Consider the following 26,851-nt stretch of genomic DNA (forward strand, 5'->3'; position numbering starts at 1 on the left):
CCACGCGTTTACCAACTGCCAGTTTATGGGGTTGAATTCTCCCAAGATCCTTAGCTCTGTATCTTTGGCCAGTTTAAGCCACTTCTCTTGCGAAGTGCCACATTGAAGCCCCCCTAAGAAAAGGTTACATGTCGCCATTGAACATTACTTCTACACAAAATTTATGGTCATTACACGGTGTCGACATCGGCCCACCCGATTTGATTAAATAGCCCCATACTTCTGAGAGTAACAACTGAGGAGTATAACTTCTTTCAGGTAGTTTGTTCAAATCGCTAAGCAACTAATGAAGTGCCTAAATGATCAAAACCAAGGACCAATTTCTCTTATTCCATGGTGAGGAGAGATTCTCTTCATTCACACATCTCACTCTGATTGGACTGGGAAAAGATATTTCAGAACCATCAACAATATAAGACTCTTCAACAATACAAGGCAGGAGTTAATGATGTCTTTCATTCTTTCCTTTTTTTTTTTTTGGATATATTCTACTCAAGGGTCCACAAGCCAACTACAAGCTAAGGGGAAGGTTAAGACAAGCGCACAATCTACAACTAAGGGGTGCCTTTTTTGGCACAATATGCAATCCAGAAGAATCGATCCCTTGACCTCCTGGGGGGCATGTACTCAACTAACAATGCCCCCAACCAACCGAGCTAACGGTTGTTTGCCTTTGTCCACAGTTCAATCACAAGAAAACAACATTACCAAAAAAAAAAAAAATCACAAGAAAACAACAAATGATACTCAAATCGGATCCAACCTATCTCGATTACTACCTCTATTAATCTGATCAAAATCTATCAAACCCAAATAGGATTCCAACCGATTAGTATAGGATTACAAAATCTATCCCTTTTCATCCTTAACTTGTCTAACCCAGACCTTATCCATCCCTTTACATCCCTAACTTGTCTAACTCAGACCTTCATTCACTGTCAATCCATCTCTCTCAATTGTCTTAATTCTTTGTCATTCTCTAGAACATGTGAAATCTTCAAAGGACCCTCAAAACGTTAGCTCTTTAATTTTTTATTATTACTTAGATATGCATTCCAACACCCCCCCCCCCAAAAAAAAAAAGAAAAAGAAAACCTGCACCTCATCGTATTTTTTTCCTTTGTTCATTTATCATATTGTCTTTTTAGGGAAAAAAAAAAAAAACAGGGACTACCTAGGCACGTGGCTCCTGCAACTAGACACAGGAGCACGATACAACACCATCCTGCCCCAAGGAAATAAAGATAAAAAAGGCATCTTTGTTGAAGCCACTGTGTGCACTCTCATTGGTGCCTGCGATGGTGCACGCGCTATCAGACCAGACAGCACCATCATTTTACTTCAAAGCGGACCCTTTCCATATAAACAGACGTGAAGGTTCAATATGTCAGATTAAGCGCATTTGCACCTTGCATCTAAGGCTTGTACCACCAGCTGAATGCATGCCATGAGCCAAATGGCACTTGACCGTATCCTTCTCTAATGATAAAAAACCTGTAATTCGAAGATGTTGGATGTCCCTTACGGCTTCACCATAATCCTCAAGCAAGGGCTTCTCCCCAACTCTTAACCCAGACTAACACTATATTTATGAGACATGGATTGCGATGGAATTAAGAGCGAAGACGCAGTCTTTTGGACCCTAAGTATCTATGCAGGAATTACTACAATTCAAAGGGTACCAAGGCCTCGGGCCTTCCGGGAAATGGGCCCGTGAAATCTATTATCTATAACATACTTACACAATGAAATGTGCATACCAAATGCCATAGTACATCAGATAACCCTCGCTCCCCAATCCTCAATTTTTTGCTTCTCAGAGAAATTTGTTCCCAAACACAAAGCAACCAAGCCAACAATGGAATGAATTCTCTTTCTTGTCCATCTTGTTGGCCCTGAAAACTGATATAACAGCCTCCAATATATAACATAATCCCTGCGAGTTAAAACTAAGATGATGCCTTGAGTATCTTCTTGTAATCCTGGAAATTCCCATGGAATGGTGAGATGCTGCCTTGCGATACCACCCATAGTTCGTCCACACTTCCAGATATTAGATGCTCATCATGGCTCACCTGGAAGAATTAATAAGTGGGAATCGAAGTTAGGAGCATATACACGATTCATACAAATCAAGGGGAGGAATGATTCGTAACAGCGAAGAGCATGACTCAATGCTTCCAACAAGTAGGAATACAAAAAAGATAAGGGCATATTGTAATACCATGAGTACACCTCCTTGGAAAAGAACGAGACCTTGGATAAGTGCCTCCACAGCATCCAAATCCTGCACTCCGAGGTGAAAAAAAATATGAAAACCATCACAAGTTTTCTGGCTACTAGGAATAATTTCACACGATGTAATTAGTTTCCCAACCAGAAGTAATTTCTACGGATGCCAACATAAAGAACCATGCAGAATAAGATCTCATCGTTTCCCTCCAACCAATAGGACCTAAATAGAGCATCACCCAGTCCCAGAATTATTACAAATGAGCATTCCTAACCATGACAATTAAAGAACCCATCCAGATCCATACAAGTTTTTCTATTGCAGTTCTCGATGAATAAAATCATCTGCAACCAACCATAAGCACACAATCTGGACAGCAGATGGTGAACCCCTGAAAGTTTGAACAATTCTTTTACAAAAGAATTTCAAACATCCAAATCCAGGAATCCAGAATTTAGGGTGGACCAGCACCAAAATGGCATGAGCTCAGAATTGAATCAATCTTAATTGTTGCAAGACCACACCTCTTGGCAATGTATTTGATCATGTCTCCAGTTCTCATGTATTTACATTAGCATTCATACTGCAGTTGTGGACATATCATCCATTGAATTAAAAATCTCTTATTTTTTCTCACTTTTTTTTGGGTACTTTCTCAGTACAACCCAAATCAATTTTGCCCTTTCTACTTTTAACGTACCAAAGTGCTCCCCCTGGTACAATCATTGGTCCCCATTGCACATATGAACCAGTGAATGCTTTAAAATCCATTTATTCAGTTTGAGTACTCATAATTTACTCATATTCAAATGGATCAAGCTTGTGTTACAAAACTTTTGATTCAACGAGCCAACTAGCACTAAAATCCGACTTGTATCAGTCAACATCAAGAAAGTGAACACTGATCAATACAGACATCAATTTGTTAGGATTTGTTCTCATAAGTCCCATGTGATCCTTTCCCTACTTAAGTTGAGATGCAATGGATTATGCAATATTAAGATTGAACACATGTAGCTAGTATCAGACATAAAACATATGGAGGGGGGGGGGGGGAAGGAAAATAAAGTACATACAAGATGGTTTGATGGCTCATCAAGCAGAATAATATGTGGTTTTTTGAAGGTTATCTTGGCAAATGCAACTCTGCTTTTCTGTCCACCTGAAAGAGCAGTAAAATTCACCAATAAAATACAACTGGGAATATTAAAAAGAACATAGTATAGCTTAATATCAACATAAATATACCGATGTAATCTGACTAAACCGAAGCCCAAGAACGAACTCATCAACTATATAACTAATGCAAGTCCACTTAATTTAGTAAATAATTCATTTTCAGTAATTGCACTTAATTTTCTGCAGTTTTCATTATTAATATTTAGCTATAGACTTCTTCATCCATGGACCAATTAAAAAAGGAGTTCAGTTTTAAAAACTTTCTACAACCAAACTCTGCTCTTGTTAGAACTCCAGTGCTTCCCCCAGTTGCTGTCTCCCCACCCAATTAAGTGAGCCAGCTTCATGGGAGTAATTATTATCTAATTAAACTTCTGCATCATACCATTACTATCAGCAAGGAAAATCATCAACTTCCCAAAAGCACCATCACCCATCTCATTTTTACGGGTAGAAACCATTGGCATTTAAGTTCATTTGTTTCCTCGAAGCGAAGAGGACACTAAACTTGATAACCAAGTTACAAATAACACTGCATTAGGAAAATCCTGATGCATCCAAAACAACAACCAAGGATATTCTGGTGAAGACACCATTCACGATAATGCTACATGTGAAAACCAAGATATAGGAGTCAAGTGTAATTATCTAAATAACAAAAGACTTGTGTAATTGATACAAAAACTAGGTACTCTAACCCCAAAAGACTACTTCCGTTCTAAATCAAAATTGAATTCTTGCTAATTGATTGGTCCAAATTCACCCTCCAAACACATCAGAAATAGATGAAGTTTTAGCAATAGTCACCTGACAAAGTGTACATAGGTTGAAGAGCCAGATTGCCCGTAACACCAAAAGAACCCAGATGACCTCGGAGCTTCTGTTCAGGCACTCCCTGCAAGAAGAAAAATAACTTTGCATATGATCTCATATAATAAAACGATCAATATTAACATTCATGAGAATCAGTATATAAGAGTCTTGATGAAAATAGCAAAACGCTTTTCAAACTCTCTTAAAACAATTCATAGCAAAAGCACACAATTTAATGTTTTGGTAAGTTTCTTCCCATAGAATTTAGCTGACTAGGCATGTGAGTGGACAGGTAGCAGTCAAGTCTTTAAATTTTGCAAAGTATAGCCGCTATAACACTGGATTAGGATAATTTCCCACGATCTTAACTAAGTGATAGTAATAATAGATAACACACATTCTTTAAAGGCTAAGAACAAAAGATTATCATACAAAATCCAATTGCCTAGGGTGCATAGTGGTGGAGGGCTGGTCAGGAGAAGAGGATGACTCTAGGAAGAGATTTTGCAGGGGGAGAGGAAGGACATAACCACACGCTCACGTAGGCAAAAAACCCAATATTTTCTATTCAATCTTCACTGTGTCCATCAATGGGTACATGCAAGTATTTAAAGAGAAAACAAACTCCTAGTTAGACTCTAAAACTGAATTAACTTGTAACCAAACTCTATCTATGTCCCAAGTATTCAACTCAGAATAAATAAATAAATTACTTCCAACCCTTAGTGGACCAAAAATCCGGGTTGGACTGGTTCCGTCTGGGTTTGGGTTTCCAAACTTGGTCATGCTGGTCCAACCAATCAAGTGCTACTGCCTCACACAGTCCAGAGTCCAGACTACAGAGCCAACTCTGTGTTAGATTTTAGGTTGAAGAAGGAGAAGAGAAGAAAGAGAAGAGAGCAGCTACGGTTTTGGTGTTCAAGTGTTATGTCTCTAACCTAGAGACTAACATGCTTATATTGAAAAGAATAGTAAATTACACCTAGGCCCTTGGCCTTATACAAATGACAAAAAATAAGAAAATAATACAAGGGGATATTTACACATATACCCCTGATACAATACAGCCATTCTTAACACTCCCCCTCAAGCTGGGTGGTATATGTCATACATACCCAGCTTGTCTAACATAAAACTAAAGTGATTGGAGCCAAGTCCTTTGGTGAAGATATCAGCCACTTGTTCATTCGTCTTCACAAAGGGAGTACAAATACCCTTAGAGTCTCTCTCCTTAATAAAGTGTCTATCAACCTCAACATGCTTCGTCCTGTCATGTTGAACTGGGTTGTGAGCAATACTAATGGCTGCCTTGTTGTCGCAATATAGACTCATAGGTTCAGTTGTCTCAAACCCCAATTCTTGGACAAGCTTCTTCAACCACAAGACTTCACACACACCATGAGCCATGGCTCTAAATTCTGCTTCAGCACTTGACCTGGCTACCACTGGTTGTTTCTTACTGCTCCAGGTGACCAAATTGCCTCCAATAAAGGTACAATATCCAGATGTGGATCTCCTATCAGAGATAGACCCAGCCCAATCAGCATCTATATATACTTCAATTCTCAAGTGACCATTCCTAGAGAAGAGAAGACCTTTTCCAGGGCATGACTTCAAATACCTGAGGATCCTATAAACTGCATCAAGATGTCCCATTTTTGGTGCATGCATAAACTGACTCACTACTCCAACAGCATAGGTGATGTCAGGTCGGGTGAGTGAGAGGTAGATAAGTTTACCTACTAGCCTCTGATACTTTTCAACATCCACCAAAGGTTCACCACAATCTTCCCCTAGTTTGTGGTTTTGCTCAATAGGGGAGGAGATTGGTTTGCATCCTAAGTAGCCTGTCTCTTTAAGTAGATCAAGAACAAACTTCCTTTGGCAAACATTGATCCCTTGCTTAGATCTTGAAACTTCAATCCCCAGAAAATACTTCAATAGACCAAGATCTTTGATCTCAAACTGCCGAGCCAAATAAAGCTTAAGCTTTAAGATTTCAGGTTCACTGTTTCCCGTGACCACAATGTCATCAACATAAACAATGAGAGCTGTAATAGTGCTGCCCTTCCTCTGTATAAACAATGTGTGGTCAGCTTGACTTTGAGTGTAGCCATTCTGTAGGAGGGCTTGTCTGAACCTCTCAAACCAAGCCTTAGGAGACTGTTTGAGTCCATAGAGAGCCTTCCTAAGTCGACACACTTTCCCATTATCACCCGGATGCTTGAACCCAGGAGGAGAGTATATATATACTTCTTCTTCTAGGTCACCATGTAAGAATGCATTCTTCACATCAAGTTGGTACAATGGCCAATCAAGATTTGCAGCCATTGAGAGAAGTACACGAATGGAGTTATGCTTGGCCACTGGAGCAAAGGTTTCCTGATAGTCAATGTCATACACCTGTTTATACCCCTTGGCGACAAGTCTTGCCTTATACCTTTCCACAGTACCATCAGACTTGAACTTGACTGTGAATACCCATCTGCACCCAACCGGGATTCTCCCTTTAGGGAGTTCAACAAGATCCCAAGTGTGATTCTTCTAAAGAGCCAACATCTCTGTGTTCATTGCTTCTCTCCATTTTGGATCTGCCATAGCCTCTGTTACATTCTTGGGAATAGAGATGGATGAGATAGCCACAGTAAAGGCTTTACCTGTAAGGGAGATAGAATCATAGGAAACAAACTTGGCAATAAGATTAGTGCATGCCCGAGTTTCCTTTCGGTGAGCAATAGGAAGATCTAAGTCTGAGAATGGAGAATTAGAGGAAGGTATACCTGTCTTAACTGATGAAGGCTCAGGATGAGGAGACGAAGAAAGATTTTGGCAGGTCTTCTTTATAGGAAGCCATGAAGGAGGATTTCTCCTATCCTTCGTATACACCAATAACTCCCCCTGTTCTCTGTTTTCCTGTGCACTAGGAGGCTCCCCCTCAACAACAATATCCATAGAATTTTTCTTCCCTTTGTCAAGCTGGAAAGGAGAAATAGGAACAAGAGAGGAGAAAGGAAATGACACAAACTCAGGAACCTCTTCACCTTTAACACCACCACCACACTCCCCCTGAAGAGGGGACTGAAAATACGAAATGTTTTCAAAGAAATGAACATCCTTGGAGAGGAGCCACCGATGGGTAGGAAGATGATAGCATTTATACCCCTTTGAGGTGGAGGAATACCCAAGAAAGATGCACTTCAGATTTGCTAATATGGACATAGCAAATACACCCAAACACCTTTGGAGGGAGAGAAAAAGAAGAGGACCTTGAAGGCAAGAGAGCAAGAGGAACCTGGAAGTTCAAGACACTAGAAGGCATGTGATTAATAAGAAAGACAGCAGTGAGTAAAGCATCAGACCAAAAAGTTTTTGGAACATGCATGGTAAACCAAAGTGATCTAGCCACTTCAAGGAGATGGCGATTTTTTCTTTCAGCCACCCCATTTTGTTGAGGGGTATCAACACAAGCCACCTGATGAATAATGCCATGGTCAGAAAAAAAGGTTTCCAAACCACTATACATATACTCCCCACCTTTGTCTGCGCGGACAATTTGGATCCGAGTTTGAAATTGGGTATACACTAACTCATAAAAGTTGGTAAATGCAACATGGACATCACTCTTATGTTTCAAAAGAACAACCCAAGTAACTTGAGAAAAGCCATCAATAAAAGAAACAAAATAGCGGAAGCCACGCAAAGAAGTAACAGGGGAGGGCCCCCAAACATCAGTATGGATAAGATGAAAAGGTGAAGTAGATATATTACCATTAGATGCATAAACTGTTTTACAACTTTTGGCAAATAGACAAGGTTCACAATGAAAAACATGCGAGACAGGAAAAGAAGTAAACAAATGTGGCAACTGTTTCCTCATAACAAAAAAGGAGGGGTACCCCAAGCGACGGTGCCATAGCAGAATATCCTCCTGAGTACGTCCACTTTCTTGCCCACAAACATAGGACTGAGCTTGCAGAACAGGGGAAGTACCAGTCTCCAAAACATACAAGCCATTAGCTTCACAACCACTGCCAATCACCCTCTTCGTCACCAAATCCTGAAAAAGACAATGGGTAGGAAAGAAGGTGACAAAGCAGTTCAAAGATCTAGTCAATTGACTAACAGAAAGAAGGTTAGTGGCAAAGTTGGGAACATGAAAAACAGACTTCAAGGGTAAAAAAGGTGCAACCTGGATATCTCCCTTACCAGAAATAGAAAAGAAGGTGCCATCAGCAATTTTTACCTTATCTTTCCCAGAACAAACAGAATAGGAATTATATAGCTGTGACCTACCAGTCATATGATCTGTGGCACCTGAGTCAATGACCCAAGAGGTGAGGCCGGAGGAGGAAGCCTGCAGTGCAGTGGAAGAACCGGTGGCAGAGGAACCTGAGGAAGTGGCAGAGGAACCATCCAAATGAGCCACAATCCGGCGAAATGCAGCAATGTCCTCCTTGGAAAGAGAGGATTCATCAGATTCAACAACTCCAACATGAGCCTTAGGCCCTTTCTTCCGCTGTCCTCGCCCTCCAGATGAACCAGCAGGGGGCTTCCCATGGAGATCCCAGCAAAAATCCTTAGTATGCCCATTCTTGCCACAATGGTCACATAGGAATCGACCCTTCATAGCTCCCTTAGCAACCTCCTTATCGGCCCCCTTGGTGGAGTCCTGAGGGATGGAAGAAACAAGTGCAAAATACTCAACAATGGGGGCAGTCCCTATAGCACCCCTACGGGTCTCCTCGTTGTAGATATCCACACACCTCCTCCAGTGAGGGAAGACTTGGACGGCCAAGGATTTGCACCCTAAGAGGCTCAAAATCAGCATTAAGACCTCCAAGAAGAAATAAGACCCTCTCTCTCTCTCTCAAACAATCGATGCACCTTGACCTCATCAGCAGGGCATAACTGGAGATCTCTATAATGGTCATACTCTTCCCACAGGCCCACAACAAGGCTATAGTATTCAGAGATACTTCTCTCACCCTGGCGCAAGCTGACAATCTATTGAAGAAGTTGGTACACCTTAGTAGAGTCCCCAACCCGATCAAAAATACGGGCCACACTATCCCAAATGTCCTTGGCAGTCTCCTTGCCCATAAACCTTCTTCCAATTTCAGGCTTCTTGGAGAAAAGAAGCTAGGCCATAACCAGGGAATTCTCAGAGTCCCACTTGGGATACCCTTGCTCAGTCGGAAGAGGGGCCTGTATATTACCATTGATGTAACCGATCTTTCCCTTACACCGGAGAATCAATTTCATGGACCGGGACCAATCCAAATAGTTGTGGTTCTCAAGTTTGGCAATAGGGAGTTGGATATTGGGACTCTCAAAGGAGGAAGGAAGAAATGGGGCTGTTTGGGCTGTGTCTACAAGAGGCAGGGGTGTTGCAACATCTTTGTCACCCATTTTGACCTTTAATCAAACACTTGATAGGCCCAAATAACAAATATCTCAACCACAACAACAGTCCCACAAATACAGCAATAGAAAACCAGGAAAAACAGAGATAAATAGCCTGAAAATAGGCCTTTAAATCCCTAAAAACTGATCAAACAACCACGGAGTAAGGATGAGTTTTGTTCCTTACCAAAAAATGATTCAAATAGACCAAAGAAATTGGTCAAACAAGAACCTATTGAAGCAACAAGAGCCAAAAAACACTGCAGCTGGCGAAAAAACAGAGGCAGAACAGCCTGGCCGAGATTCCCTTCTACTCCTTGGGTGCTTCCAAGAGATGTGGGAGGACACAATGAGAAGAAACAAGACCTCCACACGAAACTAGAGCACTTGGTTGCTCAGTATTTGGACTGTAGACAAGAGAGAAACAGGTCTGAGAAGGTATGCTATTTTCCTTCACAGAGACTGTTCTTCACCTTCCAAACAATCTTCGATCACCTTCAAACTCCAGGAGCAAACAGCTCTGATACCATGTTAGATTTTAGGTTGAAGAAGGAGAAGAGAAGAACGAGAAGAGAGCAGCCACGGTTTTGGGTTCAAGTGTTATGTCTCTAAACTAGAGACTAACATGCTTATATTGAAAAGAATAGTAAATTACAACTAGGCCCTTGGACTTATACAAATGACAAAAAAATAAGAAAATAATACAAGGGGATATTTACACATATACCCCTGATACAATACAGCCATTCTTAACAGTCTATTCTATCATGCCCCCATTAAAATTTTCCTTGATGACCATATGAGTCTTCTAATTATTTCTTATATATGTGTCAGTGTGATCCATACATAAAAACCATGTGCACTGTCCACAGAAAGTAATTTAACAGACATTAAAGGCAAATCTATGTTAATCATAGAACCCATACAATACCCAAATAAGAATTCTCAAAGGCATGATGCCACTTAAAGAGCTAGGAACTCACTGGGAAGCAGCGCATCATATACAGAAGGGGATTTGAAGTCAAGTCTAGCCCGTCAACATGGTGCTGGCTAAACACAGCAATACGAACCTGTAGAAAGCATACCAAGTTAGTTGCCAGAAGCTCAGGCATAAAAGACTCCATCAAGCTCATCAATATTAGGACTAATTTTGACACTTCATATTACTACATTAGAATACTATGCTAATAGTATATTCTGAAGATATTTCAAGAAGAAGCCCTGAGGGTATTGTTTTTTATGAATGAACTAAAAAAGATAAAGAGGCAAAGTTGTGTGTACCATTTGTTAAGGGACTAGGTGTAAGACAGTTCCGAAGAGCACATTCACAGAGCTGGTCTTACCTCATCACCCATGAAATCTGAATCAAGGCCAGATTCCTCTTCCAATTTTGGATTTTAAATTGTGTCCGGATTGAAAATTCCATGGAGGGTGTCAACAAGGGGTTCATTATTGTCCTTGAAACGAACATAGCATTTCTATTGCCATGCTATTAATCCAAAAAATAAGAGCCTGAATGAGACGAGGAAAATATCGATACCTTAGCCGAACGGAAAACTGTACCAGAAGTTGGTTGAAGCTCCCCTGAAATTAATTTAAGTATGGTTGATTTGCCAATGCCGTTTGGGCCAACCACTGCAGGGGGGGAAAAAGGATAACAGCATTAAGAATGTACAAAATGGGAGAAAAGAACAAAACAAACAAAACACTAGGATCACATGACAAGATAACACATTTAGGATAGGGAATGGAATGCCATAACTGCCAAGTTGTATCAGGATTGGGTAGCACCAATCTAAGTTGACTCGCCAATCCAACCACCCACCCACCAAAAAAAAAGTAGACTGTAACAGTGATGCAGATTTATCACTAAATTGGGCTTCTTTACTTAGGAATAAGTCTAGGGTTGGGTTATATACATGTTGGGCCTTTGATCCCAAAGGTTTTCAATGTAATAGGCCACTTTTATGAGCCTAAACTATGGGTAATAAGGTTACATACGGGATTAGTTAGTAGATTTTTTTTTATTTGGTTAGTGGTCATGTGATCACTTAAGTGATCATGAAACTTGGTTTAAGTGGTCATATGACTATTTAATAGTTAAGTAAGTTGGACTGGATTAGGACTCTAAGTCCAGCCATGTTTTGAGTCTATTTCCTTTAGTATTTCAATTTTCCCAGTCAGTTTAGGTTACCTAATAGGTTACGGATTGGGTTAAACCTTTCTTTTTTAGTGTAGGAGTCTATTTTCGAGTTTTTTATATAAGGTTGTAAGGGGGGCAAGTATTGAATACGAATTTTGCTCTTCTTCTCCATTGAAGATTTGTGTCTTGTGTTTTATTAAGGTTGGTGGGATTGGTGTTTAATCCAATCGACACCTTGCGGTGGGAAGCCTGGGTGGATCATTTGAAGGAATCGGTGTTTGATCCGATTGCCACCTTGCGATGTTAAACCTGGGTGGTTCTTTTGAAGCTCTACATTCACGTTCAAGTTCAAGTTTGGATTTTTATTCAAGAACATCATTCAAACAAGCTGCTGTCCAGGAAATTCTGCAACTATAGTAAGTTTGAATCATCCCCTACCCCTACCATTCTTCTTCTAACCTTCCATACATCCAAACCCTAGATTCCCCTTTTTGTTGTCAATTTTCCCAGGACCTAAATTCTGCCCAGACCAAACCAGCCATACAAATTACATCATAACCTGATCGAGTTCTCCTCTCATACTAAGGAAAACTCAATCCAAGTCCCATCCCAAGTTGACCATCCTAAACCCTAGAAATCCATCTTCTTCTCTTTTCAAAAACCCTAACCCTAACCTTGCTGCCAATTCATTCCAGCTCACTTCCATCCATCAAAACTTAACGTAACCTTCACTAGAAGACTCCCCTACATCAAGTTACCTAAACCCTAACATCAAACCCTAACCCCCACCAAACCCTAACCCTAATTTGACCAAAATCACCTATTTGATCTAGCCGAACTACCCTGTTCATAGCAGATCCTGGTTATTTGGCTCATAATTCGACTCCTACCAATCTAGGACTACATTAAACAGATCTGGGGGCGATTGTTGTGCCTGAATCTGGACCGGTTTGTCCTAAATGGCCAAGTTAACTCAAGATTGGATTGGGATAAGCAGAGACTACATATAGAACCTTGGAATAGGGCTGAATCTGGACCAGTTTGTCCAAGATGGCCAAGTTAACTCAAGATTGGATTGGGATAAGCAAAGACTACATATAAAACCTTGGAATAGGGAAACTTGTCTTTTGAGTACAGCAGCTTCCCAAAACTTGGCTGAGTAGCTTTATTTCGCCACCTTGGCCAACTCCATTTGAGCATAGGTATCAAGGCGGCAAGGCGATGGAAAGGACCCAAAATCAAGGTGACACCATCAAGGCAGCCCAAGGTGCCCAAGGCGACGCCTTGATAACTATACATTTGAGCAGGGAACCTTGGGGCCTACCCAAGGTTTCCAGGATCGCAATAGCTGGATAGCCTTATCCAGATCGGGATCCGCAGTTGTGGATTCTTCCATCTGTACCATCCAATACCTGTGGAAATTAGTCAGGGATCAGGTTGGATTGGTCAATCCAGATTGGAATCGGCGATCACTGATCCAGTCTCCAATCCCGGCTTCAAATCCTTGGGCTTACCTGTTCAACGAATTTCAGCCCCATCCAACCTGCCACATGGCACAACAAGGTGTTCTATCCAGCCAAGGATCTATGTAAAGGCAATCCACCCTACATTTGTAGTGGCTAATATATTCATTATAACTTCACAAGATACATGAAAAGTACAATATGCAAGTAGGAGAGTGATCCTTACTTGCTATGCGGCTGTCAAGATCTATGCCAAAATTCAAATTCTTAAATAATATGGGCCCTCCAGGATAGCCAAATGAAGCATCACTGTGACCACAAGAAACATCAAGAATACCATTAATAAAAACTAAAGGTCAATGAGATTCAATCAAGAGTGACAATCAGGAAAAGGAAAAGAATTACCAAAAACAACCTACAGAATTCACTGATTGAACAAGAGAGAGCTATTCATGATACACACTTGTAATAATAATTCTACCCAGACAAATTGCCAAAACAAACCTGAAACTTATTATTGGAGGACCAGGTCTGTCATCTGGGGTAGGAAAGTCAAACTTATAGCTGCATAAAGTCAAAACTTGAGGAACTTAATCAACTATAAATGCTACAACAATGCTAAAACAGATTAAATGTGACCAGAAACAGAAAGTGTGTAATATAGATAATGCCAACTTTTCGTGTCTAGTTTCTGCCAAAATTTTAAAAAAAAAAAGGAACTTCTTGTGTCTAAAATATGGTACAAATCACATTTAATCATATACAAAAAAATCACTGAGGATAGTGCATACTCAGGGTCATTGACCACTTCATCCACATTGGCTATTCGCTCTAATGCCTGAAATTTTCATACAGCAAGTGGATAAAGAATCCATTAGGGCATATCAACCAGTACCTGGGGGAGGGAGACAAAATAAAAGAACCAAAAAAAGTAATTGCAAACAAATTATCAGACGCGAAAACCCAAAGTCAACATTTACTTATATACGTATTTATGTATATGTATGTTTATACATCTATATAAAAAAGAACATGTATCATTTCGTCCAGCCCACAAATAATGACTTTTTTAACAAAATTGACTGGCTGCTTTTACTGAAAATAATGGGTCCATTCAAAGGTGGTTTTTTTTTTTTTGGGGGGGGGGGGGGAGTTAAAAATGGCATTTTTTTAATGAAACTATGGGCATTTTTCCCTCTTTGGCAACCAATATCACATTTTTAACTCATTTGGTGGATTACAGTTGAAATCTAAATTCCGATGAAATTTCCCAAATGGCCCAAAATGACCAAAAAACTGAAATTAAACGAAATAAAGTACATGTTTTTATGAATCCAAGTTTGAACTCAACCATATTAAATAAAGTGCATGTTTTTATGAATCAAAGTTTGAACTCTGACACCAGGCACCACCATATTAAGCTAGCTCATCTCAGATCAGTGTTGGTCAAAGACATTCTGAACAATTTCTCTAACACAATTTATAAACAGCCAATAAGCACCTTGATTCTTGACTGAACAAGAGAAGCCCGTTTTGCATTGTACCGGAACTTATCAATAAAAGCCTGCAACATTGAAAATAAAAGCTCATATGTTAAGAGTTTCCGACAAGAAATCCATCGAAGATGGCAAACATGCCCAAGAATTAATGAGGTCATAAAACATAGGATGTGACCCTGTTTACTATTACAACTTTGTTAACCATGAATACAAATTTATACTTGGAAAGAAGAAGAAAAAAGTAATGTTGAAGTGTTGAAGATTGATTCGGTTCGGTTCGGTTCGGTTCGGTTCTCTTCTGGTTTTGTTCTCTTGGTGAAGTGTGTATTGTAACTAGGTACATTGGAGTGTCTAGATTCATGATGCACATGTTTAATGTGTTAATTGTGTGATTATGCAATCTTACCATATTTGTAATATTCTCAAGATTATAAACGAAGTAGTGGCCTCTGTTTCATTGACAAGCCAAACCAGTCTCTCTTCTCTCTCTCTCTCTCTCTCTTACCTTGGTATCAGAGCGCAATCCCTTTAGGGATTTTTTTTAGAGTCCACCGCCGCCGCCACCACATCCGAAGCTTCGGCCTGTTGGTTCAGCATGGTTGACTGAACATGGATTAATGCATGTCACACCATGCTAACCATTGCTGACCATTAACCACCACCATGCTACTTACAACTGCCGCCCTACCATGTACCGTCGCTGCCACCACTGTGGTCCTTTTTGCCCGCCCTCCTTTAGGGCATCCTTCAGAGTAGGGAGGTCATGTGTTTGACCCCTGGGAAGTGCATTGGAAGGTTTTTTTCCGACATTTCTTCTCCCTAGGTGCCATGTGATCTTGGCCATGTGCAAGGACCATGTGATCTTGACTTGCACATGAAGGGGAGTGTTGATGTATACATTTACGCTGCCTTCCCTAACAGTTCGAGCTTTTAGGTGAAACGGTTGCGAACAAGTAAACCAGAAGTTCAACTTCAAAAGGTCATGGAATTTATCTAAATCTTAGGTTGTAAACAGATTGGATTGAATGAAACCCCACTAATTAATTTAATCAAAAACCAACTCTGAAAATTTGAGCCCATTAAGGATATGTAGATCCAATCCCAAACCAATTAATTGTATCATAAATTTTTCAGAGAAAATATGTTTTGAGAAACACTGAAAATTCAGGACCAGAACTGAAATGGTACAGTCACAGCCCGCATTGTTTATGTTGATGATATTGTTGTGATTGGGAATGACAATGCCGAGATAAGTAGATTGAAATCTTACCTGGCTTAACAATTTGAGATTAAAGATCTTGGACTCTATTGAAAGAAACAAGAATGTTGGGGTGTAAACCAACAAACTCCCCAATTGATCCAAATCACAAGCTTGGTGAGGAGTATGGTTCTCCTCTTATAGATGCAGGTAAGTACCAGAGATTAGTTGGAAAGCTGATCTATCTCTCCTTGACTAGACCAGATATCACTTAAGCAGTTGAAGTGGTGAGGCAGTTCATGCATGCTCCCAAGAGTGGGCACTTGGATGTTGTTTATCGCATCATCAGATACTTGAAATCTTCTCAAGGAAAAGGACTTCTATATGCCAGGCATAATCATTTGAGGATAGAGGGTTACATTGATGCTGATTGGGCTGGCTCAGTCTTTGACAGACGATCTACATCTAGGTACTATACCTTTGTGGGTGGTAATTTGGTTACGTGGAAGAGTAAAAGACAACCAATTGTAGCTAGATCCAGTGCTTAGGCAGAATTTAGAGCTATGGCTCATGGAGTATGTGAACTTATATGGCTACGGCAGTTGCTTCAAGATTTGGGAATTGACACCTAGAGACTATGCGGCTTTATTGTGATAACAAGGCTGCCATAAGAACTGCTCATAATCCCGTGCAACATGGCCGAACGAAGCACATTGAGGTTGATAGACACTTCATCAAAGAAAAGTTGAATTCGGGTTACATATGCCCTCACTTTGTGAAGACAGGTGATCAAGTAGCGGATGTCTTTACAAAGGGCCTCATTCCTAGCCTGTTCAATACCCTCCTATGCAAGCTAGGAATGCATGACATCTATTCTCCTGCTTGAGGGGGAGTGTTAAGAGTTTATATTGTAAAAGGTACTTTGCAAACTGTCATGTTATAAACCATGTTAAGTTGTAATTTTGTCTTGTGCACTTTTATTTCTTTTACCTCCCTACGGAGTTATGTAATTAGAACAATATATTAATGAAAGAAATAGGGGTGTGGAAAAAACTCACTCACTATCGATTTCTCCCAACTCTCTTTCTTCATTCTCTCTTCTTCTTCTTCCTCCTTTACTTCTCCTTCTTCTTCCTCTTCTTGTTAAACCTAGTTTCGTTACTAGAATCAATCCTCATCTAGTTTCTAATTGAATCTTCAATTGGAAGTAAAATGCAACAACCATCGATAGTGTCTACCACCTCTCCTTAGCTCTGATACCAAATAATGCAGAAGTTGGCCTCGAACCAGGGAAACCAATAGGAGATTGATTGCACTAGGATCAACATGATAAGGAACAAATTAAATAACTAAAACTCTCATTTTTTTAATTGTTTGTTTTCTACTACATATGAGTGGAGAACACAAAGGATAAGAAGAAAGAAGATAAAGAAGAGAACGGGAGGTAGGGGAATGGCTCTCTCAGCCACAGCTATCCCAGCTGTTGAAACATGGAATTTCTCCCATAATCAATGGCAAGCTTAGCCACAAATTCTATTCTCCAATTCTGATCCTTCCTTACAATAGGGAGCCTATTAATAGCTTAGGCAAGCTTACAAGATAGAAGGTAGAAAATAAAAACTTCATAAAATAGAAACTAACTGAAAATAGAAAGTAGGAAAGAGAAACTACTAGACCTAGCAACTAGTGACAATGGCAACTGATTGAAAATAGAAACTAACTAAAATTAGAAACTACTAAGGCTTTATATATCAACGTTCTAAAACAAAAGGAAGGACACTAAAATAGAAACTAAATAAATTAGAAACTATTAGGCAGCAATAAAATCTGTTGTCTTGCTATCTTCAGTGGGGCCCACAAATCTCAATTATTTGCTTGGAATTCCTACTCCATTCAAGGTTGATGGACCCACAACACTGTTCACGTGAACAGTATTTCGGGTACTGTTCATGTGAACAACTGAACAATAACTCTTTTTTTTTTGAAGTAGTTCGGGCTGCTTTAGGTGACGCTCCATTGAACCAACAAAAACTTGCCACATGTCAAATCCACAATCTTGCTGGGCTGGTTTTGGGGCTTGTTCCTACAGATATGGACTTGTGATATACATCACCTCCACCTGGTTTTAAGTTTTCCTCAGCTGAAGGGAAAGTGTGCCTTCTGAAAAAGGTAATTTATATGGTCTCAAGCAGTCTCCTAAGGCTTGGTTTGAGTGGTTTAGACAGACCATTCTAAGGAATGGGTATTCCCAGAGTCCAGCCAACCACACTTTATTTATCCGGCGAGGAAATGGTACGGCCACAGCTCTTATTGTTTATGTTGATGACTAGCCGAGATAAGTAGGTTGAAATCTTACCTGGCCCAACAGTTTGAGATTAATGATCTTGGACTTTTGAAGTACTTCTTGGGAATTGAAGTATCAAGATCAAAGAAGGGAATCAATATTTGTCAGAGAAAGTTTGTACTGACACATTGAAAAAAATAGGAATGTTGGGGTGTAAACCAACAAACTCCCCAATTGATCAAAATCACAAGCTTAGTGAAGATTGTGGCTTTCGTTTATGGATGCAAGGAAGTACCAGAGATTGGCTGGGAAACTGATCTATGTCTCTTTGACTCGACCAGACATCTCTTATGCAGTCGGAGTAGTGAGTCAGTTTATGCATGCCCCCAAGAATGGGCACTTGGATGTTTATCCTATCATCAGGTACTTGAAATCTTCCCCCGGAATAAGACTTCTATATGCCAGGCATAATCATTTGAAGATAAAGGGATACACTGATGATGATTGGGCTGGTTCAGTTTCAGACAGACGATCTACATCCGGTTATTGTACCTTTGTAGGTGGTAATCTGGTTACATGAAGTAAAAAATAACCAGTTGAAGCTAGATCCAGCGCAGAGGCAGAATTTAGAGCCATGGCCCATGGAGTGTGTAAACTTATATGGTTGAGATGGATGATTCAAGAGTTGAGATTTGACATTGAAGGACCAATGTGGCTCTATTGTGATAACAAGGCTGCTATAAATATTGCTCATAATCCCGTTCAACATGACCAAACGAAGCACATTGAAGTTGATAGGCATTTCATCAAAGAGAAGTTGGATTCTAGCTGCATTTGTACTCCCTTTGTGAAGACAAGTGATCAAGTGGCAGATATCTTCACCGCCTCATTCCTAACCAGTTCGGTACCCTCTTGTGCAAGCTGGGAATGCACGACATTATTCATCTGCTTGAGGGTAAGTGTTAGAGTTTATGTTGTAAGAGGTACTTAGTCACTGGCCTATTATAATCCATACTAAGTTGTATATTTTAACTTTTGTTATTTTCCCTTTTACCTCCCTAGGGACGCTTGCGTAATTACATGAACTTTTATTAATGAACAAAATAGGTAGTAGGAGTTGATACTCCACTTCCACGATTCTCTCCACTCTTCTTTTCTCTTCTCTTCTTCTTTTTCTTTCTTCCCAGCTTTTATTCCTTGTTCCTGTGATAAAATCAATCCACATCTGGTTTCGAACTGAAACATGCATGGGACTTAACCCATCACCATTAATGTGGGCCAGTGCAGGGCTCCTATTTGACCTAACCCATCACCATTACTGGAGGCAAGGAGACCCATTGAGACACTTCGCAATGTAGGTTATGTTTGACTTACTGAAGTACTCTTACAGAAAGCCGGCTGTTATTAGCAGCAGGATTTACCTTACCAATTTTCTAAGATAGGGATTGAATATTTCAAAATCCATATTTCAGCAGAGTGTCATGGTATATTGTCAGTTAATAATAGATGATCTTTCCAGATATCATTTTAAAATTCAATTGAACAGTCTTAGTTACTGACACTCCAGGAATCTAGGTCTCTGAAATATACATTGACCAAATGATTTACAAAACAACAACAATATATGCTGACATCGAAAGCCAACAAGATGGCTAGTAGTACAGACTACTAAATGAATCCATAATTTCTCCACAGACGGAAGAAATTCCGATGACAACCTGATGAAATTGAGATTCAGAAGAGAGTTCATACTTTAGGGTAATAAAGCAAAATTCCAGAGTTCAGGGAATATATGGATTTACGCATGGACAGCATTACAGCTATTACCCTAACAAGGTTTAGCTATTTGGTTCCAGTCACTCTTCATTTTATGATATTACTAAAGCTGTCATCAAAAGGAAAAAAGAATGCCGTGGCACATTCAGAGTAAGTCAGCAAAAAACAAAACCTGCATGTGGGCTTTTGATCGTTCACTTGACTCAAAAGCCTTCTGCTGGTTCTTCATCTGTTCCGCCTTTGTCCTTTCAAATGTGTCATAGTCTCCTCTATATGTAGTCAGTTTTTGTCCTTGTAAATAGATAATATCTGTAACTACCTGGAATAATGGTTAATTAACAAGGAGACCATCAACAAAAGAATATGACAAAATCTAAAAATTCAGTTTCAAAAAAAAAATGGAGAGTGAAATAGAGAGCACTACCGTGTTCAAGAACTCTCTAGCATGGGAAACAACTATAACTGTCTTTGGCCATTTCACAAGGTAGGATTCCAGCCACAGAACAGCATGAAGATCCAGGTGATTCTACAAAGAAGCAATGCATTTTTGTCAAATTCTGTCAAACAATAGAACCAAAGATATATCCCCAAAGGGAGCTTCATTGAATTTACTGTGGGCTCATCAAGTAGCAGCAGATCAGGCTCTATAAATAGTGCACGAGCTAGAGCAATTCGCATCCTCCATCCTCCAGAAAAGGTTTTCGTTGGCTTCCGCTGCATTTCCGGAGTGAAACTAAGGCCCTGAAACAATTACAAACAAGTAAAGCTCAAACAATAATCCTTGCGTCTGCTGTAACAGTCTCAAACAGATGAATTAAGCCAATTTTTTTTACATGGAATGTTTCATATATTTCCTGCTACTTTGTTTGTTTTACTTCTTTTCCCTTTCCTTCCTTTTATCTCTTGGGGACTTGGAACAAATGCTTCTGGGTTTTAGCGCATACAGGCATTTTTAGGCGTATTTGGCATCTTTCTTGTTATTGTATCCCTCTCCCCCCCCCCCTCCAAACACACACGTACACACAGAGGACAATTTTGATATAAGATTTGAAAAGAATTTGAAAGTGGCATGAGATAAAAATTCCAACCCCCCCCCCTCTCAACAAGACTGTATAATGCCCTCTTCTATTTTTTATTAATGCCCTCGTCTATTTTTTATTAATGTCCATACATTAGAGAAAGATTCGCATCTTCAGAGGAAAGATTGAGTGGGAGGAGGAGTGTAGTGGCTCACTGATGCCAACTCAAAAACTTCTTGGTGTATAACAACTCTCATTCGAATCTAGATTTCACTAAATGAAGAGATATTGATCACAGTCAATGCCATAGTACACCACAATGAGTATTCCAATTCCAAGTCTAACTGTACATCTTAGTCCACTGTTAGTTCAAGCCAACCCCCAAAAGATGAATCCAAGTTAGGATTAGGGCCTAATCAGGCATATTGGCTTATCTGTCTTGGGATCAAACAATGCTGATCCACCCAATCTTGGCCTATACCACTGACATTCTGTGTAATATCAGCAAGGTTGGGCCAGATCACCTGATCCGTTTTGGGATCAGCAGTGTCCAATCCAGTATCCGGTGCCGGCATTTAAAACTGTTGAAGTGTAGCCTGTTCGGTTCTTCTCCTGTTGGTGTGTGTAATATAACTAGACACATTGTAGTGTCTAGGTTCATTTTGCACATGTTAATTGTGCTAGATAAGGATTGAGTCAATCATTCCATATTTGTAATAATCTCAAGTTATAAATAAAGTTGTGGCCTGTGTCTCCTTGACAAGCCAATCTATTCTCCCAATTCTTCGTCTCAACTAAAACCTTGGGTGTATTTACTCTCTCTGGTCCCCATGATACTCAACCATGTTTTTAATGTTCACAATTTGGTCCTAATAGAAGCAAATTACCAACTTTTCTCTTGATGAAACTATGAGAAAATATTACTATATTGAAAGATTATTTCAATTATGCTGCCAACCTAACCAAAACTACGGTATAGTTAAACAGTTCTCTCTCAACCCTATCCATATAATTTTCCCAAGAAGTTATGTTCCAAAAATCTGTTCAAATTGCCTAGGTAAATCTCAAAAAATAGACATAACTGCAATGTAAAAAGAAACAACAAAACCTTGAATATCATAGAAAACAATTAGAAGGGAAAAAAACCCTTGAAAACTGACCGCAAGAATGGAAGCAGCTCGTGACTCAGCTGAATAAGCATCAATGAACTCAAGCCTTTTATATATCTGTTCAAGCCTTTGTGAGACAGAGTCCTTCTCAATTTCCCCATTAAGCTTCCCATTTACCTGTTCTGTTGTGGCCTCTAATTCCATATCATTCTTCAAAACAATACAATAACTTCATAAGTTTAATAATCATTAAAAATTTGGCAAGACCAACAACAGGAAGAGCAGGGGCAAATGAAAAACTATATCTTGCAATAAACACCATTATCCTTTTGTTAAATCCAGAATACAATTGAACCTGTTGAGCAATTAGACGAGCTTCTTCTTCCAAAAGCTGAGCTCTTTCAACATCAGAGTTGAGAACACATTGCAAGGCTGACATAGTATCACCAACAACTTCCTGCTCCACATGTAATATCTGGCAACTCTTAGGAATCCCAGGAATCGCATGCATGGCCATGTACCTGAGGAAGGTTGTTTTCCCAGTACCATTCCTCCCAACAAGACCTGTACAAAATACAGTCTAGTATAATGCATCAAAAATCAACTGAGAACTACTGGTTCCAACTGCGGGAACCATTAAACTGTTATCTTAGAAATGAGTATCAAACAGAAACCACTTCATCCATTGAAGACTGAAGCAAGGTAAAAAATCACTATCTATGTCTTCGACCCCAAAAAAAAAAAAAAGGAAAAGGAAGGCTACAGTATACAAAACACATCAAAGAGCCTAAAACAAGACACACACTATATTCTGGCATCCAGGCGGTGAGAGCAGAGGTTCAAAACTTGCAATATATTTCTCTAGCTGAGAAAACTAAACCTAAGGTTCAATACTTTAACAATGTACCAAGCACCAAGCTTCTAGGAACACACACAGTAGAAGCGATGCAACCTTGGGATTCAAAAACCCTAAATTTGGGTCACTATGGGCCCACCCAAATGAATAACAACTCAATTAAATAATACAGTGGCAATTTCATAATTAAATGGAAGTTCAGCACTGCAGGGACATAATAGTAATTTACTAAAAGGGAAAGAACAATGTGAGGAAACCAAAGAAGGGTTGAAAACTTGAAATACAAATTAAGAGGAGAGGGGCAATCTTGTCAATAATAGAAGATATAATGTGTTAATAGTAAATAGAAGAAGAGACCTTCTTCCACGATTAGAACAAACAGCGGTAACTTCTGCTGGTTTCGATCAAGAGAACTCAACCCATACGGATCCAAACTACTTGAAGTTTGGGGATTAGATAGCCAACCCAGGATTCTCTCAAACCCAATTAATAGTCAATCCAATCAAAAGTCTGGGAATTAATAAGAGACTCCTGAAACTGATTTTGGCGGAAATGGGGAAACAGTTCGGAACTCGATTTTGCAACTCACTAGTCCAACCAGATTTAGGGTTCAAATGTGACAGTATGGGGTCGCCTTAAGTTAATGATTCCAGACCCCAAGTATGAACGTGAACTGGTTAGGGATGAGGGAGGGAAAATCAGTTATCTTGGGCTGTAATTACCGCCCAGAACAGGGTGTACCAGCAAAGATCGTACCAGGAAATAAAGAAGAGAAACGAGGAGGAAGGAAGAGGGAAAAAAAAGAGAGTAGAAGAATGAGAAGGAATGAGAAAGAAGGGTCTAACCTGAGCAGAAACTCAAGTCTAAATCGAGTTAGGAGGGAGGAGAATAGAAGAAGAAGATGAAAACAGAGGAAAAAAAAAAGATCCAAACGCAGGGAAGAGGGGAAAGAGAGAGAGAGATAAAGAGCACACAGGCACACTAAACGAAACTCAAAATTTCATTATCTTCATCTAATCTCTTCATAGGGTTACATGCATACATAAAGCTAATTCCAATTTTATTTTATTTTTTTGGTTAGAAGCTAATTCCAACTTACATTCAAAAACAAAGTCAGATCTTAACTAGGAAACTAACTCAAAGAAAATCCCCTATGTAGGAGATTTACTTTGAGTTAGTTTCCTAGCTAACTTCTACCAAAAAAATCCCCTACATAGCTATCTTCTACCAAAAAAAGATGAAATAAAATCAAATAAAGATTACAATATAACTCAAATTAATGCCTAAATATCCTACTAGACCAAATTCAGATTTAGACCCGGTTCTCGGTCTGGGCTTCAAAACAGGGTCGGGCCAGTCCACAGAAGCAATATTGCATCAAGCAGGGTCTCTTCCAAGTCTGAAGGAACCAACAAGATGCTCCAATATACCATCAACCTTGTTTTCAAAGCTATGCAACTGAGAATTCGCAAAAAGCTGAAGCATCCTGGCTATTGAACAGCTATAAGATTTACTGGCCGCAATGGAATGTCTGCTTACCTAAAAAGGGAAGCACACACCTAAACCGGGAGGGGGGGGATGATTGAAATGTTTACGGTAAAATTGCCTTACTAGAACATATAGGACTGCAATAGTGAAACTTATTTTTTTTCCCCTGGGCCACAGGCCCACAAAGTAATGTATGCTCACCATAGTGCCGCCCAGAAGAAAGTGTTACTGAACCATCTACAATGAGATCACGACCACCAACAGAGACATTGAAGTTCTCCATATGTATATCCTTGATAGCTGGTCCATCCATGCCAGTATCATGGTTTACACATACAACAGGCATCCCAGCTCTAGCCGCTTCCATCTCTGCTAAATGCATTTCGTATTGTGCCTATGTAATGTCAAAGTGTAGAACAATGAGTAGGGAATGCATTAGCTGGGTATATAACCCCACAAAAAAATTAAAACAATATATAATAATATACTAGGACAAGTGAATGTTCAGCATCACCTCATGGGCGAATTTATAAACACCACCTGCCACGTGAGCAGATGTGAATGGGTTTATGTGATAGAGAATGCAACACACATATCACTGCTCCAACCAAGAATGGGAATTGATTCAAAATTGAGCATAGTATGACCAAAATTACCAGAATGCCACTACCTTTAATTATAACAAAGTGTTATCTTTGTAATTTTATGAAACATTTATTGACTTTTGAACCACTTTCCCTGCTCATTTGAATATAAAACTCAGCCAGAGTGATTTGTGGGGCTTACTCTAGCACACTTACCCTCCCATGTCTATCCAAGTCAACCATGAGGCAGGTGTAAACATTAAGCAGTAAGCATAAATACTTTTCTGACATTCAGTTTTGTTAAATGTATGTGTCTCAGACTAGATTCAGTACTAAAAACCAGTCACAACCTAGTCAACTAATTCAAGGGCTGGAATCAACAATGACCTTAAAATGAACCTTAAATGAAAGAATACTGAATTAAGGAATCACATATGTCAGCATATGTTTTGTTATGTTCTCACCTCTCTCTGGCGGTCCTCCTTCCTCTTTCTTCTTTCAAGCTTTGCCTTGTCTCGTTCAGTCAGCAGAGGGCCATCCACCACCTCAGGTTGTTTCTTGGGGGCTTCCTCTTCATCCATTCCATCAAACATTCGCAAGGGTGTTGCAAGGCTTCGAACAGTTGGTTTGGCTTTAACCAATCCATGCTTTCCAAATTTATCAGAGAGTTTCCCACAAATCTATATTTTCATGACAATCGGTCTTAGAACCAAAACACACCCCAGCATTCGAACAACCCAATTCTTTCAATATATAACATTATACAGTACTAGTTTTGATACCTTCCTTTCTATTACAATTTCAAAAACACACACTGTCTTAAGATAAATGACAAAAGACCAACTCAGAAAAATTAGAAACAGATACAAGATAAGTAAGAGAGTGAGCATTATTAGCTAGGCACTTATACTGGCGGCCAGTGGAACTCTATGATGCTCACTAGTATTTGTGATGGACATTACAGGGGTACTCCACGCACTACTACCAACTATGAGAATAAGAAGTAATGAAGAAAAATACCTAGTACAGAACAGGGGAAAAGTTTGGCACGCACATTGACACTCAATTATGAAACCAGATTAACCATTTGTATCCGTGCGTGCAAAACAAACAATATAGATAAAGATAAATCATAAAACCCTATCACAAGCAGATTGGAATGGATAAGAAATGCAACAATAAGAACCAAAGGTAAGAATTGTTCTCACCGCGCGACCTTCGTCATAGTCGCTGACGCAGCCGGAATCAACAAGAAGCTCACCGATGGCATCGAAAGCACCTTCTCCTTCGATGCCAAAATCGAAATCCTCGTCAGCGAGAACATTGATGATGTAATCGATGATAGGCTTATCGACATCTTGAGCTCTTCGACCCAATACTTCGTGAACAACAGATCCCACTACTTCAACCATCTTCACGACCAAGCTCTAGGAAATAGGATTTGCAGGAGAAAAAAATGGGTAAATACCAACACAACTAGTAGAAATGAGAAATCAAAAACCATCAGATATGATTTAAAGGTAAATTTACTTATATATTGTCCGTACTCCTTAAAATGTGTTCTAGTGTTCGCGGGAGAAATACTAAACCCTCCACGAGTCGCAGAGAGTGCCGCGGCTGCGTAATTCCGCCGACCTAATCTAAGTTCTTATATAGGCTTCGCCGACCAGTATGAAGTCATAGATACCATTACTACGGTGTATAAAGCATGGACCCACTTTGCCCTGAGCGTCTGCGCGCTGGGCAGCTCCACCAGCGGGGGAGGCCAGGATGGCATGATTGGTACGTGGCAAATCCATGTGGG

At 39.8% G+C, this 26,851-nt stretch overlaps 1 protein-coding gene across 3 annotated transcripts; it reads right to left on the minus strand.

The window, feature by feature from the left end:
* Positions 1-1,859: 1,859 nt before the first annotated feature.
* On the minus strand, positions 1,860-26,696 carry LOC122664283 (ABC transporter F family member 3). Of its 3 annotated transcripts, XM_043860036.1 has the most exons (19): positions 26,595-26,696; positions 26,253-26,474; positions 25,512-25,724; positions 24,665-24,857; positions 22,475-22,683; positions 22,171-22,329; positions 20,604-20,732; positions 20,416-20,517; positions 20,164-20,310; positions 14,736-14,798; positions 14,026-14,072; positions 13,739-13,798; positions 13,461-13,543; positions 11,169-11,263; positions 10,612-10,698; positions 4,220-4,307; positions 3,310-3,395; positions 2,225-2,287; positions 1,860-2,075 (listed from the first exon to the last, which is right to left on the minus strand). In XM_043860036.1, exons 2-19 carry the CDS (start codon positions 26,457-26,459, stop codon positions 1,950-1,952), a joined length of 2,157 nt encoding a protein of 718 aa, XP_043715971.1. In that variant the 5' UTR covers positions 26,460-26,474; positions 26,595-26,696; the 3' UTR covers positions 1,860-1,949. The 3 variants fall into 3 exon arrangements, with proteins under 3 accessions (XP_043715971.1, XP_043715969.1, XP_043715970.1); XM_043860034.1 differs by lacking the exon at positions 26,595-26,696 and having other exon boundaries at positions 25,512-25,727; positions 26,256-26,560; XM_043860035.1 differs by lacking the exon at positions 26,595-26,696 and having other exon boundaries at positions 26,253-26,560.
* Positions 26,697-26,851: the final 155 nt, after the last annotated feature.

Source organism: Telopea speciosissima, chromosome 6 (assembly GCF_018873765.1).
Source record: "Telopea speciosissima isolate NSW1024214 ecotype Mountain lineage chromosome 6, Tspe_v1, whole genome shotgun sequence".
NCBI classification, from domain to species: Eukaryota; Viridiplantae; Streptophyta; class Magnoliopsida; order Proteales; family Proteaceae; genus Telopea; species Telopea speciosissima.